This window comes from Gallinula chloropus (genome assembly GCF_964237585.1).
Source record: "Gallinula chloropus genome assembly, chromosome: 1".
Lineage (NCBI taxonomy): Eukaryota > Metazoa > Chordata > Aves > Gruiformes > Rallidae > Gallinula > Gallinula chloropus.
The window spans coordinates 125,236,243-125,254,425 of NC_140085.1; the positions used below are offsets into that span (position 1 = coordinate 125,236,243).

Here is an 18,183-nt window from a genome sequence, read left to right on the forward strand (position 1 = left end):
TTCCTCTATTTCCCAACAGAATGATTGAAGTGTGTCTTCATGTATAAGCTGCTTATGAGATTTGACACAAATAACATGGAATGCACATGGCAGAATTCTTTTCTAATAAACAGCCCTCTTCATAATTTATAATACAGAACCCTCCAAATACCCTGTGTTTCTAACACAAATCAAATCTAATACCACTGTCACAGCAGAAATTTATATATTCATTGCAGGAAAAGAAAGGACTGCAACTATAACTTCAGGAAACTCCCTTGAATAATATAAAACTTAGTAACATAAAATTGTGTTCAAGGCAGAATCAGCTGTACCCAAGTCATGTCTAACAGATATTGTTTGACCTCTGATCAGGGACATCTGAAGAAGAAGACATTCATGAAGAGCAGTCTTCTTGTTCCTCATTAGTCTTTCTGCTCGACTCTTTCTTTTCTGTTTTTCATGAATATTTATTGATGAAATTTAAAGTCATGAGGTCATTTCCTACCCACCGTAGACATGGAGAACAGATTACTTTGGAGAAGCCCTTGATATGCTGGAGAACTTGTCCCTGTTTCTTGATTTCCAAAGACTTCTGTTTTAACTTCAGTTGCTCACTTGATCCTTCCTTGTAGGTCTCCAGCATTCCTGTTCATTTCCTGAGGTTCTCTCCAGTTGATCTTTTTGTCTCTCGGTTACGATGCCTGAGATGATCACAGTATACCATCTAAAAGTCTTATGGATCATGAGTAATGCTAGGGGATAGGTAGACCACTACTGAAAAAATGTGAAGAATTTTATGTGGAGACATTTCAAAGCATACAGTGTACAGGTGCCTTGATCTCAAAAGTAAGATTTGATCTCAGATGCATGCCATGCTGAGCACCATACCAGATGGTTTCACTTACTACAGAACACAGTCTGTCTCTAGGTGTAGGCACTCAGTTCCCAGTGACTTTGAAAATGTCAAGCTGCATCAAAGTTAGGTTCGTTTTAAGATCAATAAGCCTACAGAGGTGCAGGGTAGCATATATATTTTTCTTTCTCTTCTCCCCAGTTTACAGTATAGAACTGAGTGTATTTATAGTTTCAGCTTTATGCTGAAGGTAGAATTGAAACCACTGAATCCACAGGTCTGCATAGTCAGAGCTCTAAGGAAAAAAAACAGCTGTAAGTAAAGAAGAGCTTAACATTAGATATGATGGGGATGAAAAAGGAGCCGACTGAAAACTTATGGATGAAGATTAAAGAGTAGACCAGTATTGATGACATTTTATAGGCCACCTGACCAGGTTGAGGACTTTTACAGGCAGCAAGAAGTAGCCACATGTTCACAAGCCCAGACCAAGGCCCACATGGGGGACCACCCTGACTATCTGTTGGAAGGACAACACAGCATGACCTAAGCAATACAGTAAGTTCCTTGGAAAGCATTGATGAAAGCTTTGTCAGTCACAACTGATTGAGGAGCTAATGAGGACAGGTACTCTCTTATGCTCAGAAACAAGAAAGGGCTCACGGGGGAGATGAAGGTCAAAGGCAATCTTCACTGCAGGACTTCAAGAGAGTAAACATTGGCCTCTTTAAGGATCTGCTTGGAAGAGTTCTGTGGCATAAGGCCCTTGAAGGAAGACCAGTCCCAGAAGGTTGGTTGATATTAAAGGATCACCTAATGCAAACTCAAGATTGGTCCATCCAGAAGAGCAGAAAGTCAGGCAAAAATACTCAGAAGCCTATATGGATGAACAAGGAGCTCCCGGCAAAACTCAAATATACACAGAAAGTGGAAGCATGGACAGGCAACCTGGAAAGAATGTAGACATTGAGTGTACAGAGCATGGTTATACAAGCCACCACCCATTCAGAGTGGAATCTAGTGAGGGATGTCAATGAGCATTTACATATTTAAAGCTGATGTGCCATAATGTATTTTATAAGTGGTGCAGTGCTGTTTTGTGGAAAAATAGTTCGTATCATCATATATTCTGCAAGTAATTTGGCAGAAAAATACTTCAGATTGATAAAGCTTCATACAAAAGGTGATATTAAAAATAATTAATGTGGCTATATGGCCAAGATTTTGCAACCTCTGTTAATAAAATTCTTAAGAATGGAGGACTGTGCAGAAATTTCTTGTACTTTTAAAAGGTTGAGTCCATGATCAGCTCATGTCTATTTCATAAAATATTTCATACATAACAGAAATGCCTGATTAGAAATGAGGGAGATACAGTGATGTGAAAGCCAATTCCCTTGCAGAACGCCCACCAGCATGTGTGATGTCTTTTATAGGAGCAGTGGAGATGTCAAATGTTAGAACTTTCTGACAGAGTATCTTTTCTCCAAAACAAAACAAGTAATGTTTTCTAAGAGAACTGTTTTCTAAAGAGGTTTATTCTTAAGATTTCACAGGATTTACAAGTGGTTTATTCTCTCTAACTATGAATGGCTTTGTTGTTTAAACCATAAGACCTAGCTTCTTTCTTTAGGCATGGATATACACAAAGCCTGCAGTTCACCAATTTAGGATTATAAAACAAAAGCTTAAGAAATAATGGCTGATTATTCACAGTTGACATTAAGTCAAGGAGATCGTCTTTTCTTTTCTTTTCTTTTCTTTTCTTTTCTTTTCTTTTCTTTTCTTTTCTTTTCTTTTCTTTTCTTTTCTTTTCTTTTCTCTTCTCTTCTCTTCTCTTCTCTTCTCTTCTCTTCTCTTCTCTTCTCTTCTCTTCTCTTCTCTTTCTTTTTTTCTCTTCTTTTCTCCTCTTCTTTTCACTTCTCTTCTCATTTTCTCATGCCTATGCATTTAAGATCTTTTCTGGATTTTTGCTACATTTCACTCTTTTGCTTCATGTGAAGATTAAAAAGAAAAAAGTAGTCAAGGTACAGTACATGTATCCTACTAGATTTCAGGACTTATTTTCTTTCACTGAAAGTAGAATTGCATGAAGTCAGTCAGATTTCAGTCTTCTGAAGGATATAGTCCTACCATGACGCATAAAACTAGGAATTTGAATTTAAACTTTGTAACAGCCGTAAGTGCATGCAAATAACATTATTTTTAGATATTTTCTTTCACATGGAAAATAAGTGTGCATCGTGTTAATTTTTACACTCTCAAAATATTTCAGACTACAGAACTTTTCACCGTGAAACTAATTATCCTCTCTTGTTATTTCAACTGAGTAAATATCAAGACTTGAACCTGAAGTTCAGTGGCTGAGAACAATGCCTGTCAATTGCCTTTTCCCTAGCTGTTCCTCATTAACAGCACAAAGTGTGCCTATTTAAATTCATCCTTATCGCCTAATATACAAAGAACAGTGAGTGGCTGAATCCAGTAGCTATTGGAAGTACAGTAGATCAGATCTTCCTGTTTATTGATTCGTAAAGAGCTGACCTGTACTGCATTGGCAGCTCTGAGTCAGTGAGAGAAAAGAAAGAAGCTTTTCAGCTGGGGAGGAGAATTGTTGGGTAACATTAAAGAGGGTCTTGTAGGAACCAGTTTCCTTTGATACGCAGTCAAATTGGATGCGACTGGGGCCAAGGTCAGGAAGCTGTGGAAATGCTATGAATATGGCGGGGGAATTAAAGGAGTGTTATTTTAATAAGTATTCTATGTATGCATGCTTGCTAATACAGAAAATTGCCCTTCTCTTTTCATGAGAGCAGGCTTTGGTGAAGCGTATTGTGAAAAACGAAGTTGTGTCATCTTGCTGCTGTGCTAAATATAGCTGTTTAGATGAGAATCTTCTATTCTTTCCTTCCTTGCCGTTTGTCCTCAGAATCCCAGGCACATTCAGCCATTCAACAACTGTCTTGCTCTTTATAATTTGCATTTTTTAACTAGTGAGCTCATCTCTACCATCTCATAATAATAAGTAGCACATATTGCTGCTCACACACCTTCATATGATTTGCCTGTGTTGGGGTCAGGATAATTATGTAATTAGTGTCTATATATTATACTGCATGTGCCCTTAGATGCCCTTACAAAAGAATATTATTCTGACGTCAGAAGAATTTGTGCTGTTGCTGAGTTTCAAATGAATAGTAATTTAAACAAGTTAACCTCAAATGTAAATGTCTAACTGTGCTGGATTGGGTAGGTGATACCTAACTACTTGACCTCCCCACCCTTCTATCAATAATCTTAAATTAGTGAAACAATTTGACAAAATAGAACTCAATAAAACCCATTCCCCTTCCCCACTTTGCAGTTGTGTTCCTGGTGGATTGTTCTAATAGTTACCTGTATTTGGTATATTTTATTCAGAAGTGAGAACATTCAGAGAAATCCAGTGAGGAAAAGTTTTCTTTTAAGAAGAAAAGAAAAAAAAACAACCAAAAACCCAAACAAACAGATAACACCAAACCTCAACATTTTTATATACAATTTATGTTAGGATTCTGGCATTTGGCTAGCATGTCAGGAAACCTAGCAATGGCAAATTAAGAAGAGGGAGAATTGAAAATATTTTTTCCATTAGAGTATTAATAGTTTCCTATAGCAAATAACACCGCTAAACCTTCCAATGACAGCATGATTTGGTTTATAAATAGGGGTAGTAGAATCTGCTGTTCGTTTCCATGAGCATCAATGACAAAAAGATTTTTTTACCTCGAAAGAATAAAAGTAGAATTAAGAATTGCAGACATGTATCAACGTGTGCAGAGCAAACATAGAAGAGGGAAAAAAAAGAAATAAGGCGTTAATTGCCTTACTTTCTTTTGAAAATTAAGGTATTTCTGAAAAGATCCACTCAATAAACCAGGGTGGGCCTCAGGAGACATAAAGTTATGTATTATACAATCATACAGACTTCTCACTTGCTTGTTTCATGTTTTTAGGTACATTGATTTTTGAGGTACTGTCACTGGTGTCACATGAAAAGTTGTTTTTGGGTTGTGTGGGGTTTCTTCTTATCGTTTTTGCATTCACCTTAAAAAACCCACACAATTAACCACTCAGTGAATAGAATGGGTTTTGGTTCCTTGTCCTGCATACTGTTTCTTCTGAAGTATTTACATGTCTTCCTAGCCTTTAAAGACAAGACTGACAGTTGTTTACAATTATGGCAACTTGATCACACTACAAGATACTGAAGAATGCTGAATTAATGCCTTTTTCTGTAATAAGCTTATTTCCATCGTTATGAAATATTTTGAGAAAAATGTAAATATTGCAAGCATGATGGCAGTTTAAAAATTAGGACAAGAATAAAATTGAAATCTTTTTCCAGGAAATAGCCTTTGCAAGCTAGTGATGCTTTCAGGCAGGGAGAGATGAGTGTATAATGCATCTTTTTAACTGCTAGTGTGGAAGCAGCTGAACTAGACTGTGCTACAGTACAGCAAAGGTGTCTTTCTTATGGTGACATTTAGAAAGTACTCTAGGTGTTTGTTCCTTTTTTGCTCGTGTGTGCATTTGCACATCTACCATTCATACCAGCCAGGAAAGCTAAACGCGATTGCATACTGGATCTCTTTAAGAGATACTATTTGAATATATCTCTGCAAGAGTTATTATTTGAAGATATCAAGAAGGGAGATGAGGAAGTAGTAGTTAATAGATACCGAACATTTTAGTATTTTTGTATGCTTTGTTCTTCATGTAAGGATGTGTCCAAACAGAGGACTGTGATAGAGATGTGGACTGATTTACAACTCAGGTATGATTCTTGAGTTTGAGTTCCAGAAGTCTTTCTGTATTGCCTCAGTGCTCACGAGGGTGAAGGCATTTATGTAATCCTCATTTGCCTGATGTTTTCTCACTCTACATGATCACTAGCTTTGCTGGCCATTTGTCTACGGTCATTTAAGATTCACAAATAAGAGTATTTTGAATAAATTCCTTGCAAAGTTCACTGAATGTGAATTCTCTAAGTGTGCTGAGCACAAATAGACATTCAATCAGTTACCTTCACCCACACAGCACTGGAGCCACTTATTTTTTCAGACTACATTTCATCTTAGTAATCAAGGATCATCTGTCTGGGAGGTAAATTTCCCCTACTGAACTGTTTGGTTGGACATCAAAGATAGGGGGAAGTCTAGGATTAAGACACTGTGCTATATCTAGGATGAGTATTATGTTGTTCCAGAATGGAAATCCTACATCCAAGAATACAAAATCTATTGTTTGAGAGAGAGACACCATTTTTATAGCTCTTTGCTGAAGTTACTTGCTATTTGCAGGTGCAGTTTCAACAACATTATGGAGTGTGCATCCTTCCTCCATCATATCTTTCTGAATAGCTCAGAAACTGAAGAACACCTTGATAGTTGGTGTTAGGTACTTTTTGAGAATGTGGAAAATAGTGAGAATCAAACCACCTTGTTTTCCTTATTTTTCCTTATTTTCCTTTTTTTTTTTAGAAAAAAAATTTTCACTGAAAGAGTTGTCTGGGCCTGGAACAGGCTGCCCAGGGATGTGTTTGAGTCACTTTCCCTGGATGTGTTCAAAAAAAGGGTAGATGAGATGCTAAGGGATATGGTTTAGCTTAGGATGGGAATGGTTGGACTTGATGATCTTCCAAGGTCTTTTCTGTGATTCCTTCTTGATCTAGGCCTGTTTTGCAGTTGAGGCAAAAGCAACAAAGAATGCTTTAGAGATAATAAAAATATTTGCTAAAGCCTAGCAAAATTTTTTAAAAATTTAGTAGTAGACTGAAGACACCCATCAAATCCTCATTCTGATTTCAGGGGAGGCGTTATAACAAATGTTTTGAAGGTTGAGGCCCTACATTAGGTTAAGTACTCACAAACTATTCCAAACAACTACATAACATAGCTTTGCTTTTGTTATCATCGTAATTTGTTTACCTAAATCTAATTATATATTCTGTTTGCATGGCTGTATTCAAATTATGGGAAACAGAACTTGTTTCATCAAACACTTTGCAAGTCTTTAAAGGAGAGCAACTTTAAATAACTTTTTTTTGTTTAATTCCTCCATTTGTTTAGCAGAAGCTGTTTCTTTTCCATGTCACTAACACTCACAATCAGAATGGGTTTTTTAATATTGCATCTTCGGCTTCAAGTATAATGTTTACTGCAGTACTGTGGCTCTTTCATTTGTTATGTTTGAAAGAAGATAAATGTTATGTAAAACAGTGGATTAAAATAAATAATGGAAATGCATGTCTCTTCAAGCATGCCTCCTCAGTGAAGAAAAACAACAGTTTAAGTATCCCAGTTACAGAAAATCCTGATGTTTGCTTTAAAGTCAAAATCAGATATAAAAGACTTTTGGTCATTTAAAACCGGATACTTATATCCTTATGGAGACAAACCAATAGCTGACTTTTAAGAAATCTACTTACTTAATTTTTTTTACTTTTTATTTTTTAATTAAAGTAACATTACTTGTGCAGAAATACTGTCAAGAATTTTACCTGCAAGATAACCAAATCCAGTCCATAGCAACAAAAGTGATTGAAAATGTTGTTTTCTTCACGCAAAGCTACAATTTTTCACATCATCATTTTGTTCTAAGGAAATCTGCACCAGCATACAAAAATACACAGGATACTGTTTATACTTACATTGGTGGGACCTATTTCATTTGACAATTTAAAATTTTGGAATTACCTATGGCTTGTTTTTGAAAATTAGCAAATATATATGTCAGTGAGTTTTTGAAGGGTTTTTCAAGAGCTATAAATCTTTTAGGAAGACCAGGGTGGATATGATTCTCCTTATCCAGGTTGTTATGGTGTAGGCCACAAAATCAAATCCAACTCAAATTTTATAGGGCCAGATACACAGTCTTCTGTAACTTTAAGCAATCATTGCTCAGGTGAGTTTTTTATCGTTCACAATAATCCCAGTTATTGTGGGTTCAAATTCTGTTATTTTTGCGTTTGTATCTTAGTCTTGGTAAAACTCATATAGATTAACAGCAATAATCTTCCTTGCTCTAGAATCAAGTGATCTTTTGGCAGCTAAAAGGGAGCATGCAGATAGATGGTATTTTCTGGCAGCCAAGTGGAATAACTTTTTCTGTTCTCAGATGCTATTTCCTGGAGAATACTCAAGATTTCCCTATTATTTTATTTATCTCTGTATTGACAGAATCTACTTCTAGACAGAGTATTTTCTGGCTCATATCAAAAGCTATTGAGTTTGAAATTTTACCCTGAAGCGTGTAAGGCATTTTATTTTGCTGGATGTGCATATGGCTGCAGAATTTAGTTTCATAATTTCGTTCATCTTTTGAATTGATTCAAATCCTCGGTTTCAGCACACTTGAAGTTGTATGGACTGAGAGCTGACAGTGGTCACACATACCAAAGGGTTTCCATGCGTATTTGTAGAGATCTCACTGTTTAGAGATTCTGCGTGCCACCTTTTTTCCATCCTGGTTGATTTATTGAAAAGAAAGTACTAATATAAAGTACTTGCTTCTTTACTAACCAATGGTGTCCTAATGACAAAATAGGCATGTTCTGATGTTCATTTTAAGAGGATTCCAAATATTATATATAATTACATTTATGTTTTCAATTTTTTTATTATTATTTGCATGTGTTTGTTTTATGTGTGTTTAAGGTTATCTTTCTAGTTATTATTGAAAGGCCATTCATCAATTAAAAATAATACATTAATTCTGCTTCTGCACTTAAGCTAACGATATTGATGAGCAGAAATAGCCCTGTCATTGCTTTCTATATACTTGCAGACTTCCTTAGCTTTTATCTGTGCTATGAATTAGAGGTGAACTCAAGCCCAAATCCAGTAATTTGTATGAAGCATTGCTTAATGGAACACCTACCCATGCAAGTCATCCTAGGTTTAAATTGTCCTTTACCCAGCTCTGGGTGGAGTTAAGACCAATCTTACAACTAGCATCTGTGTTTTCATGCAGTACACTAACCAAATGCAAGATTAGGATCAGCATGTTCTTTAAAGGAAAGGGCCAAGGGGGCTGGGAATTACCTGATGAAAAGAAGAGAGACATGTTTGTACCAGATGCTCTCCAGTTGCCCTTATTCCAACACTGGGCTGAAATATGGTTATCGTGCCCACATTGAGAGAGATAACTTTTCACATACTGATTTATAAAAGCATACTCTCAAAAAGTACTTTTGAAGTAGTTCTCTAAAAGTATAAACATAGAGGAATGTTTCTGATATCAGTATTGGCAAGCAACAGTCGCATTCTCTTCAGGTACATAAAGTCAGGCCAATTTTTGTTATACCCTTATCAGCCTTTTAATTTTCAACTTGTTCTACCATCAGTTAAAATTAGGGGGGGTTGGGGGCAGGGAGGAACCAACAAAACCCAAACATTTTTTAACCTCCTTTCTTTTGGATAAGACTCATCAAATTTCAGTTGTGCCTTAGGGGTTAGTGATTGATGCAGGACCCTGTTCAATTTTAAACAGTGTTTTCTAATGAAAAAAGTACCTGGCTATAATTGCTACTGGTTTAGAAGAGCAATTTTTTTCTGCTTTCTTAACAGGTCGCCATTGATGAGCGCATCAGACAACTGCATGAAGCTCACAGAGATTTTGGCCCTACTTCCCAGCACTTTCTTACCAGTGAGTAACTGCCCATTTTTCTTACTCTGTTTGTATACAGTTAATTGATATTTTTGTAGCCATGTGCCAGTTATCATTGCTATGAGTTTCTATTTTAGACTGTGTTGTCATGGGTTTCATATTTGTGAATAGAGGGAGCAGAAGTATAAGTTCATATAGTCCAGGGTAAAAGGAAGATATCTGCCTCTTTCAAGTCTGTTTGTCCATATATCTGTCAATGCAAGGCTGATCTTCATTGCTTGAAGGTTCCATTTCAGGACTATATTTTTATATTAAAAATTGTAAGAGTTTCTGATGATTGTAACCCAGAAAGGATTTTAAAAAAAATAAAATTGGTTTATCTGTTCAAAGAAATATTCAGCTCCAAAAAGGGGCAAAAAAGACCTGCAACAAGAAAAATATTTTGCAAGATTTGATCACTTGGCAGAGCAATGAGAGGATCAAAACCAGAGTGGGAAAGTTGGCAGAAGGAAGGTAGTTAAATAAACTTTTTACTACTCTGCACAAAATATAATTGCTAGTAATATTCCCACTCCACCTCCACACATGCTCTTTTATCAAGGTTGTTTTGAAGTACACCAGAAGACAACTTGAAACACCTTCAAAGCTCCCAGGCAGTGACTAAAATGAAGCTTCTTAAAGGCCGTGTCTTTTCTATTGTACTTCAATTAAGTAAAGTAAACAGTAAAACTTTATTTAAGAGATTATATCAGCAGAACAGTCACAGGATAATGGTCTCCTACATGCAGAGGGACAAACTATCCAGACATCACAAATAGATGTTACTATTATTGCACAGCTACATTCACAGTGGGGTAGAGGACAAACTCTTCTTCAGCTGATACTGCGCTGCAATTTTAATTGGGTAACTATTTTACCACCAAAAATCTCAATGGGGGAACTAAAAATTCTCAGTGAGGTAAACTGCAAATTCATATTTGTTATGCCATATAAGCACAGTGCAGGCTCACAATATTTCAACCCTGCATCCTATTTTATCAAATTATGATCCTGTGAGGACATAAGCACTGTTTTTCAAAAATTCTTTCAATTAACTCTTAATGACTGGGAGTAATTTGTCAGCTCACTGTGTGTAACTGCAAATCAGACCTGTCAAGATTGAATGTGTGAGAGTTATAGGTCTATGACATGAATGCAATATGTAAGCAGATGCCTGTTTTTCATATGACACACAGCGTACTCAAATGTGGAAGGTAAATTAAGCAAGCCTGTATCACAATCTGGAAGAGACTAGAGTGACCTGGACTCTTTATCACCTTGAAGGCCACCTTATTGTTCTCTGTGTGTTTGCTGACCGCAGCCATGCAAATTCTGTGACAATTACATCCTAGACCCATTCTGCCTTCTTCCTGACAAACTAAAAGTTGCTCAGTGTCGAGAGTCACCTCTTCTAGTCCACCCAACATTAGCAAGACACTGAGGCTATACATTATTCTTCTGTGTACTAACCAGAGCCAGCAAAGAGTGGAAATAATTCTGGACCCTTTAGAAAAAACATTCAGGTGAAAAATGTGTTGACTTTGGAAATGTCCTTTTTTCTCCTCAGTGATTTGACTATGTCTATTTGTTTGTTCTCTCAGTTGTATGTGCAAACACATGTGCACACACTTATTCTTACACATGTATGCCAAAGTTAGGTATTTAAAGCACTGAAAATATCTACAGAATCCTTCGCCAAATATTTGTTCATCAAAAAGTGTCAGTCCATCTGTCAGACCCATCTTTCATAAGCATCAAATTCAAAAAGCATCAAGTTCCTCAGTATCATGTACAAATACTACACCTGAGGAAGATTTCCTTATGCTGATGGAAACACATCTGTTGGAGCGGTAGTGCTGCAGGAGAGAGTGCCAGAGTCTTTGCCATCTAGCAGTAGTCTTCTCTAGGGCATGTACAAGTCAAGCACAAAGGTTACCAAACAGAATTAGCCAGGTCAAAGGAAGGTAACTTTAACAGCTTTCAGTGCAAGGCATTAAATTCACTTCCATTTGATCTACAAGTACATGACTGCTTGCCTTAAGTTGCAAGTGATCATCTTCATCTTCCTACTGTGTTTATATACTTATATGAAAAATTGTCCTTTTAAAGTTGGACTGCCTTTAAGGAGTTTTTCAAAATTCAATTACTGAATTCAAGTTCAAATCAAATCAGTGACTGAATTACATTTCTTTCCCATCTGTAAGAAATAAATTTGAGCTTCTAATCGGTGTTAATATTTTTATGTTGGTCATTATTTTATATAGAGAAATTACAGCATCATCTGTCTGTTCCTTTTCGGTTGGAACTGGAGCTGCACAGGGCTGTTGAAAACCCAGCATGAAAGCAATGGGGGAATGGCCGAGGGACTTCATATTTGTCGTGCCCTGTGCAGGCAAGGAATCAAGTGGTAGTCCCTGTTTCTAAGCATTTGTAGCCTGTTATAAAAGTTATTCTTATAGCTATTTCTGAGAGAGGTGGGAAGGAAGGTGTGAGCTTGAGAGATAAGGAGTGAAAAAGGAAAAAGTCTCCTTTGTAGCATTTTTAAATTATGGCCAGTTTTTCTCCATTGTCCCTTCATGCAGTGCAAACTTCTCTTTCCACTCTTCTTCTAAATGACCACGTGCCAGTGTTTATCTATACCGTGGCAGAAGACAATTCAGACATCTCCTGGTTGCGAGTTAAAAAGTCATGACAAAGGAGCTAGCATGTGTCTGTGTGTCTATACCAGGGCTTTGGGCTGGCCCTCACTTTTCTGCCTGCACATGAACTTCCCTCTCTCCAGGCCTTCTACATTTGTTTTGCTGGGTTTTCACCTCAGCCCTTGCTCTTCTGATGAGTCCTTCATGCTTCCCCAAGCTCATTTCACTCTGCCAGTTTCCACAGAGTCCCAGCTCCTCCTCAGCTTATTCCTTGCCAAGGACAGAGGCTCCCAGCAGTCACAGCAAGTGAATGTTGTTAAGATACAGCTGATAAATGTACTGCGCGTGCAGGATGTATTGTCAATCCGTGGAGTGAGTTTGTTGGTTTTGAAGGTTTTGCTATTTAATTAGAATGATCTAAATCGGGGTGGGGGAGGAGGGGAGGCAAAAAAAAATCTCCTTTCTGTTAAAGAGGAAGTGGTAAATATTCAGAAAAGTAATTTAAAATATCTGTGATCCTTTTATGGATGATGGTGCTTAATTTGGAAACTATATATGGTAACTGGTGTGTGAAAAGGAGTACCTGCAAATTTCAAACATAATGCCAGCTCCAGAGTTTTCACTGACTCCTCTAGAATCATTTTACTTTTCTGACTTCTCCTTTATTTTATTCTGTGATGCTGCCTCTTACTAAGATTGGGATTCATTGTCTCTTGTTGGAAGACCTACCAATATTTGTCACAACAGTTATTACTTTTTTTTGAGCTGCAATATATGAGAGGTAGAATTGATGTCAGATTGCTTTTAATATCGTTTGCTCTGCTAACAATCTTCCTATCAATCCCATTTTTAATGTGATAGCTCATTCATGTGCATTACTTGTGATTGCTGAAAAATAGAAGGTATTACATCTTTTAAAGGCATAAGCAAACCTTGTCATTTACTGTCCAGCTCCAGTATGAGCCATCTGTTAGTATGTCTAGCACGTCAGTGAAGTGACTGCATGAAATAGTGCTCTGATAGAACTGGCAATTACCTAGGAGCAAAACTGGGAGATCCCAGGCACTGCCTGAGACTCCCAAGCTCAGAGAACACAATCTTTTTGGCAAGGCAAAGAACCTGGAAATCTAAAGAACAGAAAGAACATTTAGGTTTGCAGGTGTAAAATGTTGCTTTGCACCTAGCTAACGTTTTGTGATTTGCATTTCTCATGCTGCAAGCTTCTGCTACCCACATACTTTGATACCAAGCTTTTAAATTTGCCTATGAAAATATGAGTAAAGAACTCTATTTCAACTGCAGATACTTAACTATGCCTTTAAGTTTTGGACTTCCATGCGGGAACAGTACTGACTTCCACATGGAACACGGCAGCCATAGCAGCTTTCATACAGAAACAGAAAGGCTGCAAAATGCTGAAGCCAACAGTTCATATAGCAAGTTAGTGGTCAGAGTCCATCTCCTGCATTTCATGTTAGACAACTGTTGCTTAAAAATAAAAAATCTGATCTCAGGAGTGGGCTATGTAACCTAGGAGTCTCCTTCCCAGGGTAAGCTCAGAGCTGCTAAAGTTAATTTCAGGTCCGATTTTATTTTGAGGGGTGGGGAGGTGGAGGGTGGGAGCGGTGTTCTTCTTTCTGCGCCTTTGATTTCCTTCAGTTATTTAGGCCACTCTCCTGAGAAACTGGAGACGTGGATCTGAATTCCTTCAAGCTGTGAGACAAGTCAAGTACTCAGATCTCTCACCTTCTGGATCAGTGCTTAGATTATTATGCAAAGCAAAGATTACTGAGGCTCTTTCTTGAAGGGACAGACATCTTTAAAAGGGCAAGCTCTGTTAATTAAGACATCTGACTCTAAAAATGACAGAGCTCTAGGACTCGTAAGACACTTTACCCATCTCCTTATGGATTATTTTGCAGTGCTAACAGCTATATCTTTCTCTCTTATTTCTCACTGCATACATTATCTTATATTGTCTTCCAGATATCATTTTTGACATGCAGACATTGAAGACTGTATCCATCCATCCACGTCTTTTAGATATATGATTTAATACTTAATTTAATGTTTTGAATAGAAAATATTACCAGGTAGTAATATAAAGATACAGGATAAGTGGTCACAAGAGAATCAGCTTAACTCTGAGAACTCTCTGGAAGCAAAGGAATTTTATTGTTGCATTTAAATATGGTAACTAGAGGAGCCTGTCTGCTAGACAGGCTTTTGTATAAATGTTAAATGACTGCATGTGCTTCTGAAGAAGGAAAAAAAAACTATTAAGTACCAACAAAAAGGTTGACAGATCTTGCTGTTATTATTGTGGTGAATTTGTAGCAGCACTGGGCAACAATTTGATCTGAAGACTTGTGTGATGGGTAAATCAGGCATAAAGTTAGGGGGAAATGTCCCAAGTCCATTTCTTCCTTGTTTAGAATATTTTGAATATCTATTTTATATATCATATACCAGTTTAATTAATTTCTGTATTTCATCCTTAATTGGTAGACAATGCTACAGTCTGCAATGATAAATAATTTGCAAGTAATCAAATACTATTTTTACTCTTGAGTACAAAGCTAAAACGGTGTATTGTCCAGTACACTTTTGTTGAATATCTGGGACCAGTGCTATTCAATATCTTTATTAATGATATTGACAGTGGGATTGAGTGTACCCTCAGCAAGTTTGCTGATGACACCAAGCTGAGTGGTGAGGTTAATGTGTCACAGGGACAGAATGCCATCCAGAGGGATCTGGACAGGCTGGAGAAGTGGGACCAGGCCCTGCACCTGGGTCAGGACAATCCCCACTATCCATACATGTTAGGAGATGATGTGCTTGAAAGCAGCCATGAGGAAAAGGACTTGGGAGTACTCGTGATTGAAAAACTGGACATGAGCCACCAAGTGCATCTGCAGCCCAGAAGGCCAACCACATCCTGGGCTGCATCAAAAGAAGTGTGGCCAGCAGATCAAGAGAGGTGATTCTGCCCCTCTAGTGTGCTCAGGTGAGACCTCATCTGGAATTTTAATTCCAGCTTTGGAGCCCTCAACACAAGGAGGACATGGATCTGTTGGGGTGCGTCCAGAGGGGCACCACAGAAATGATCAAAGGGCTGGAGCAGCTGTCTAGGAAGATAGGTTGAGAGATTTTGATTTGTTCAGCCTGGAGAAGAGAAGGCTCCAGCTGGACCTTATAGCAGCCTTCCAATACCTGAACGATGCCTGTGAGAAAGCTGGAGAACAGTTCACAAGGACATGTAGCAATATGACAAGGGGTAATGGTTTTAAACTCCAAAAGGGTAGATTTAGGTTGGGCATTAGGAAAAAAATCTTTAATATGAGGGTGGTAGATCACTGGCACAGGTGGACCAGAGAGGTAGTGGAGGCCTCATCCCTAGAGATATTCAGGGTCTGACTTGATGGGCCACTGAGCAACCTGATCTATTGAAGCTGTCCCTGATTACTGGGGGGGATTGGACTAGATGACCATTAAAGGTCCCTTCCAACCTAACAATTTCTATGATTCTATGAATTAGTATTTGTTAGTACAGAATCTTGCCCCAAAAATTTTATATTCATTTTGGAATAATGTTTTATCTGGGAAGCCTAAAGAAAAATATTCCATTTTCTGCACTGCCAAGTTTAATTCTGTTGTGTTTAACCATGTGCCCATGTTATTATGAGGTGTACATTGTGTTCAGTTTAGGACATTCTTTTGTCCTCAAACTCCAGGCGTGTGGTAAAATAGGTACATTTCATATACATATATTAGAATTTTTCTGTTCTGTTTTGCTATGTGAGACATGAATATTTAAAAAAAATTACTACTTATCTAATTCTATTTGCATAAAAATCACCACCAAAGAGATTAGGTAATTTTATGACCTCATTTGATGAGCCAATTTTAGTTATTTTTAAGGGCATAAGGTTGTAACAGAAGCCAGCAATATAAAATACTTGGGATATATGGACCAATACTGACTATATCACTTTGCTGTATTTCATGCAGTATTTCTTTATTAAACAAGTAAATGCTTGTATTTTACAGTAGTGTGACATTTAAGAAAAATGAACATTAGGCAGTTTTTATATTTTGCTTTACAAGTGGCATTTGGAAACTTAGGAAAATGCAGTTCATGATTAATGATGAGCATTATTTAGGTTGTATCATGTAATGTTGACCCTAGGTTGCTGGTGGGAAATCTTAAATTGGTCATAAAGAAATTCAGGATGGAAAGACCTCTTTTATAACACTTGTAAAATGATCATTGTCATAATTGCCCGTGATCACGTGCCAAACTTTTTCATCACTTCTTCAAATTGGGTAGAAGTGTTTTCCGAAACTACTATACTCAGTCAATGTCTGCAGAATCCAAGCTGAGAAGGAGCTGTCTCCAAAATGCCTGCTAATCCATCCATGTTTGCAGCACCGTGAGCTAGGGCTTGGAGCAGAATAGGCCCCATGCTGTGTGGTCCTTTTGTAAGACAGGTTTTGATTAATGTTTCTGCCTTGTAACTTCTAAATTATGTAGCTGACATGCTCATGCAAAAGTTTCTGGAGTACACAGTACAAGGTTAGACCTCAGTGCTACACAACACAATCTGATTGTTCTTCAGTCTCATCTAGGAGAATAATAAATGCACATAATTTAGAAATCAATTCTCTATAAATCAGGGGGTGGAGGAATTCGTATTTTACAGATGTATAGTGACATTCTTTTAAAGGATCCTAAAGAACTCCTAGATTATGCAAACGCTTGTATTGTGCCACTGCCACGCAGGCATACGTATTGGAGACAGCATCCTGCCAGTTTATTTCATGAACTGATAATGGAGGGGAAACACTTCTTTAGCATATTCGCTCCGGAAGAGAAGCAGAAGTTCTTTATCATCTGTGGAGAGCAATAGTTTCTCATTTATAATTGTCTCATTTGAAAAGAAATGGAATAGTACTTGATGCATCTTCTTTGAAAGGATAAGGTACCTTATGCAGGTGTGAACTTCTGATTCTTGAGGAATCAGTCTTTCCAGATGCAGAGATTGTCTCATCAGTTTGTCCTCCCTGCCCGCCTTTATTTGAAGTCACCAGCTCCATACCTTGTTGTGGCGAAAATAATTGGTATGAAAACAAACTTTATGTGAGTAAATAAAACAAATTCCCAGCTCTGTGTTTGCATAAAGATAGCAATGATGATAATGCTTGGCAGAACGACATAAGTCATGCAGGTAAAGGCCCTAGGTTGAATCAGTGAATTATTAGTATTATTAAAATGTGAACATAATCAAACCCCTTGCTGAGTTACAACTAATCTGACTGCCAAATAGGTAGTGCACGTCTTAATTGCAAGCATATAAATGAACTCAGCTCTGACTACTGTGGTGCTGAAATGCATATATAATAAATACTATAAATTTCTAAGAAAAAAAATCATTGAGAAGATATATGTAGCAGAGGATGGGCATGAGATGGTCCTACTTTGCGGTTTCTGTCCTAAAACTTTCCCAATACTTTAACCTTTAGTGACAAATAAGAGTCAAAAGATTTTCACTGAATTTAGAACTGAAAATATATGCTCATGCTGGTATGTAGTGACTAGAAGTGCATGCTGGCTGTGTAAATCAGGGCCACTGAGGGTAACTTTTAAATGTGGACATAATAAATTTAGTCTTTGAATAGCCAAAGGAGAAATGGTGTACTATTAGTAAACATATATGTATCTTTCATTATGTTTGTAGAACTAAAGTGAAATATTGTCCTGGTTCTAGCCAGGCCAGAGTTAACCTCCCCAAGCAGCCAGCATAGGTGAGCCGAGTTAGCCTGGGCTGTTTTCCACACTACAATATCAGATTATTTTTTCTAATATAAACACAGATAAAATTACACTATCAACCTATTTAATATTTCATTCAGATCCCTGCATAGATTAAAACTGCTGAAGTTCATAGTGCCAGCACGCTACTCTTTCATTATACATTCTGCAAACAAATATGATGTAGGCTTACCGACAAGAACCTT

The 18,183-nt window shown here is 37.4% G+C and overlaps 1 protein-coding gene across 4 annotated transcripts in view; it reads left to right on the plus strand.

The window, feature by feature from the left end:
• The window catches only part of DMD (dystrophin), a gene marked incomplete at its 5' end in the record, with an annotated part of 1,290,802 nt that overhangs the window by 1,143,528 nt on the left and 129,091 nt on the right, over positions 1-18,183 (plus strand). For all 4 annotated transcript variants that reach the window (XM_084279200.1, XM_084279202.1, XM_084279199.1 and 1 more), the window contains one exon: positions 9,445-9,523. In XM_084279200.1, the coding sequence (XP_084135326.1) occupies positions 9,445-9,523 (79 nt within the window). The remainder of the gene's footprint in view (positions 1-9,444; positions 9,524-18,183) is intronic.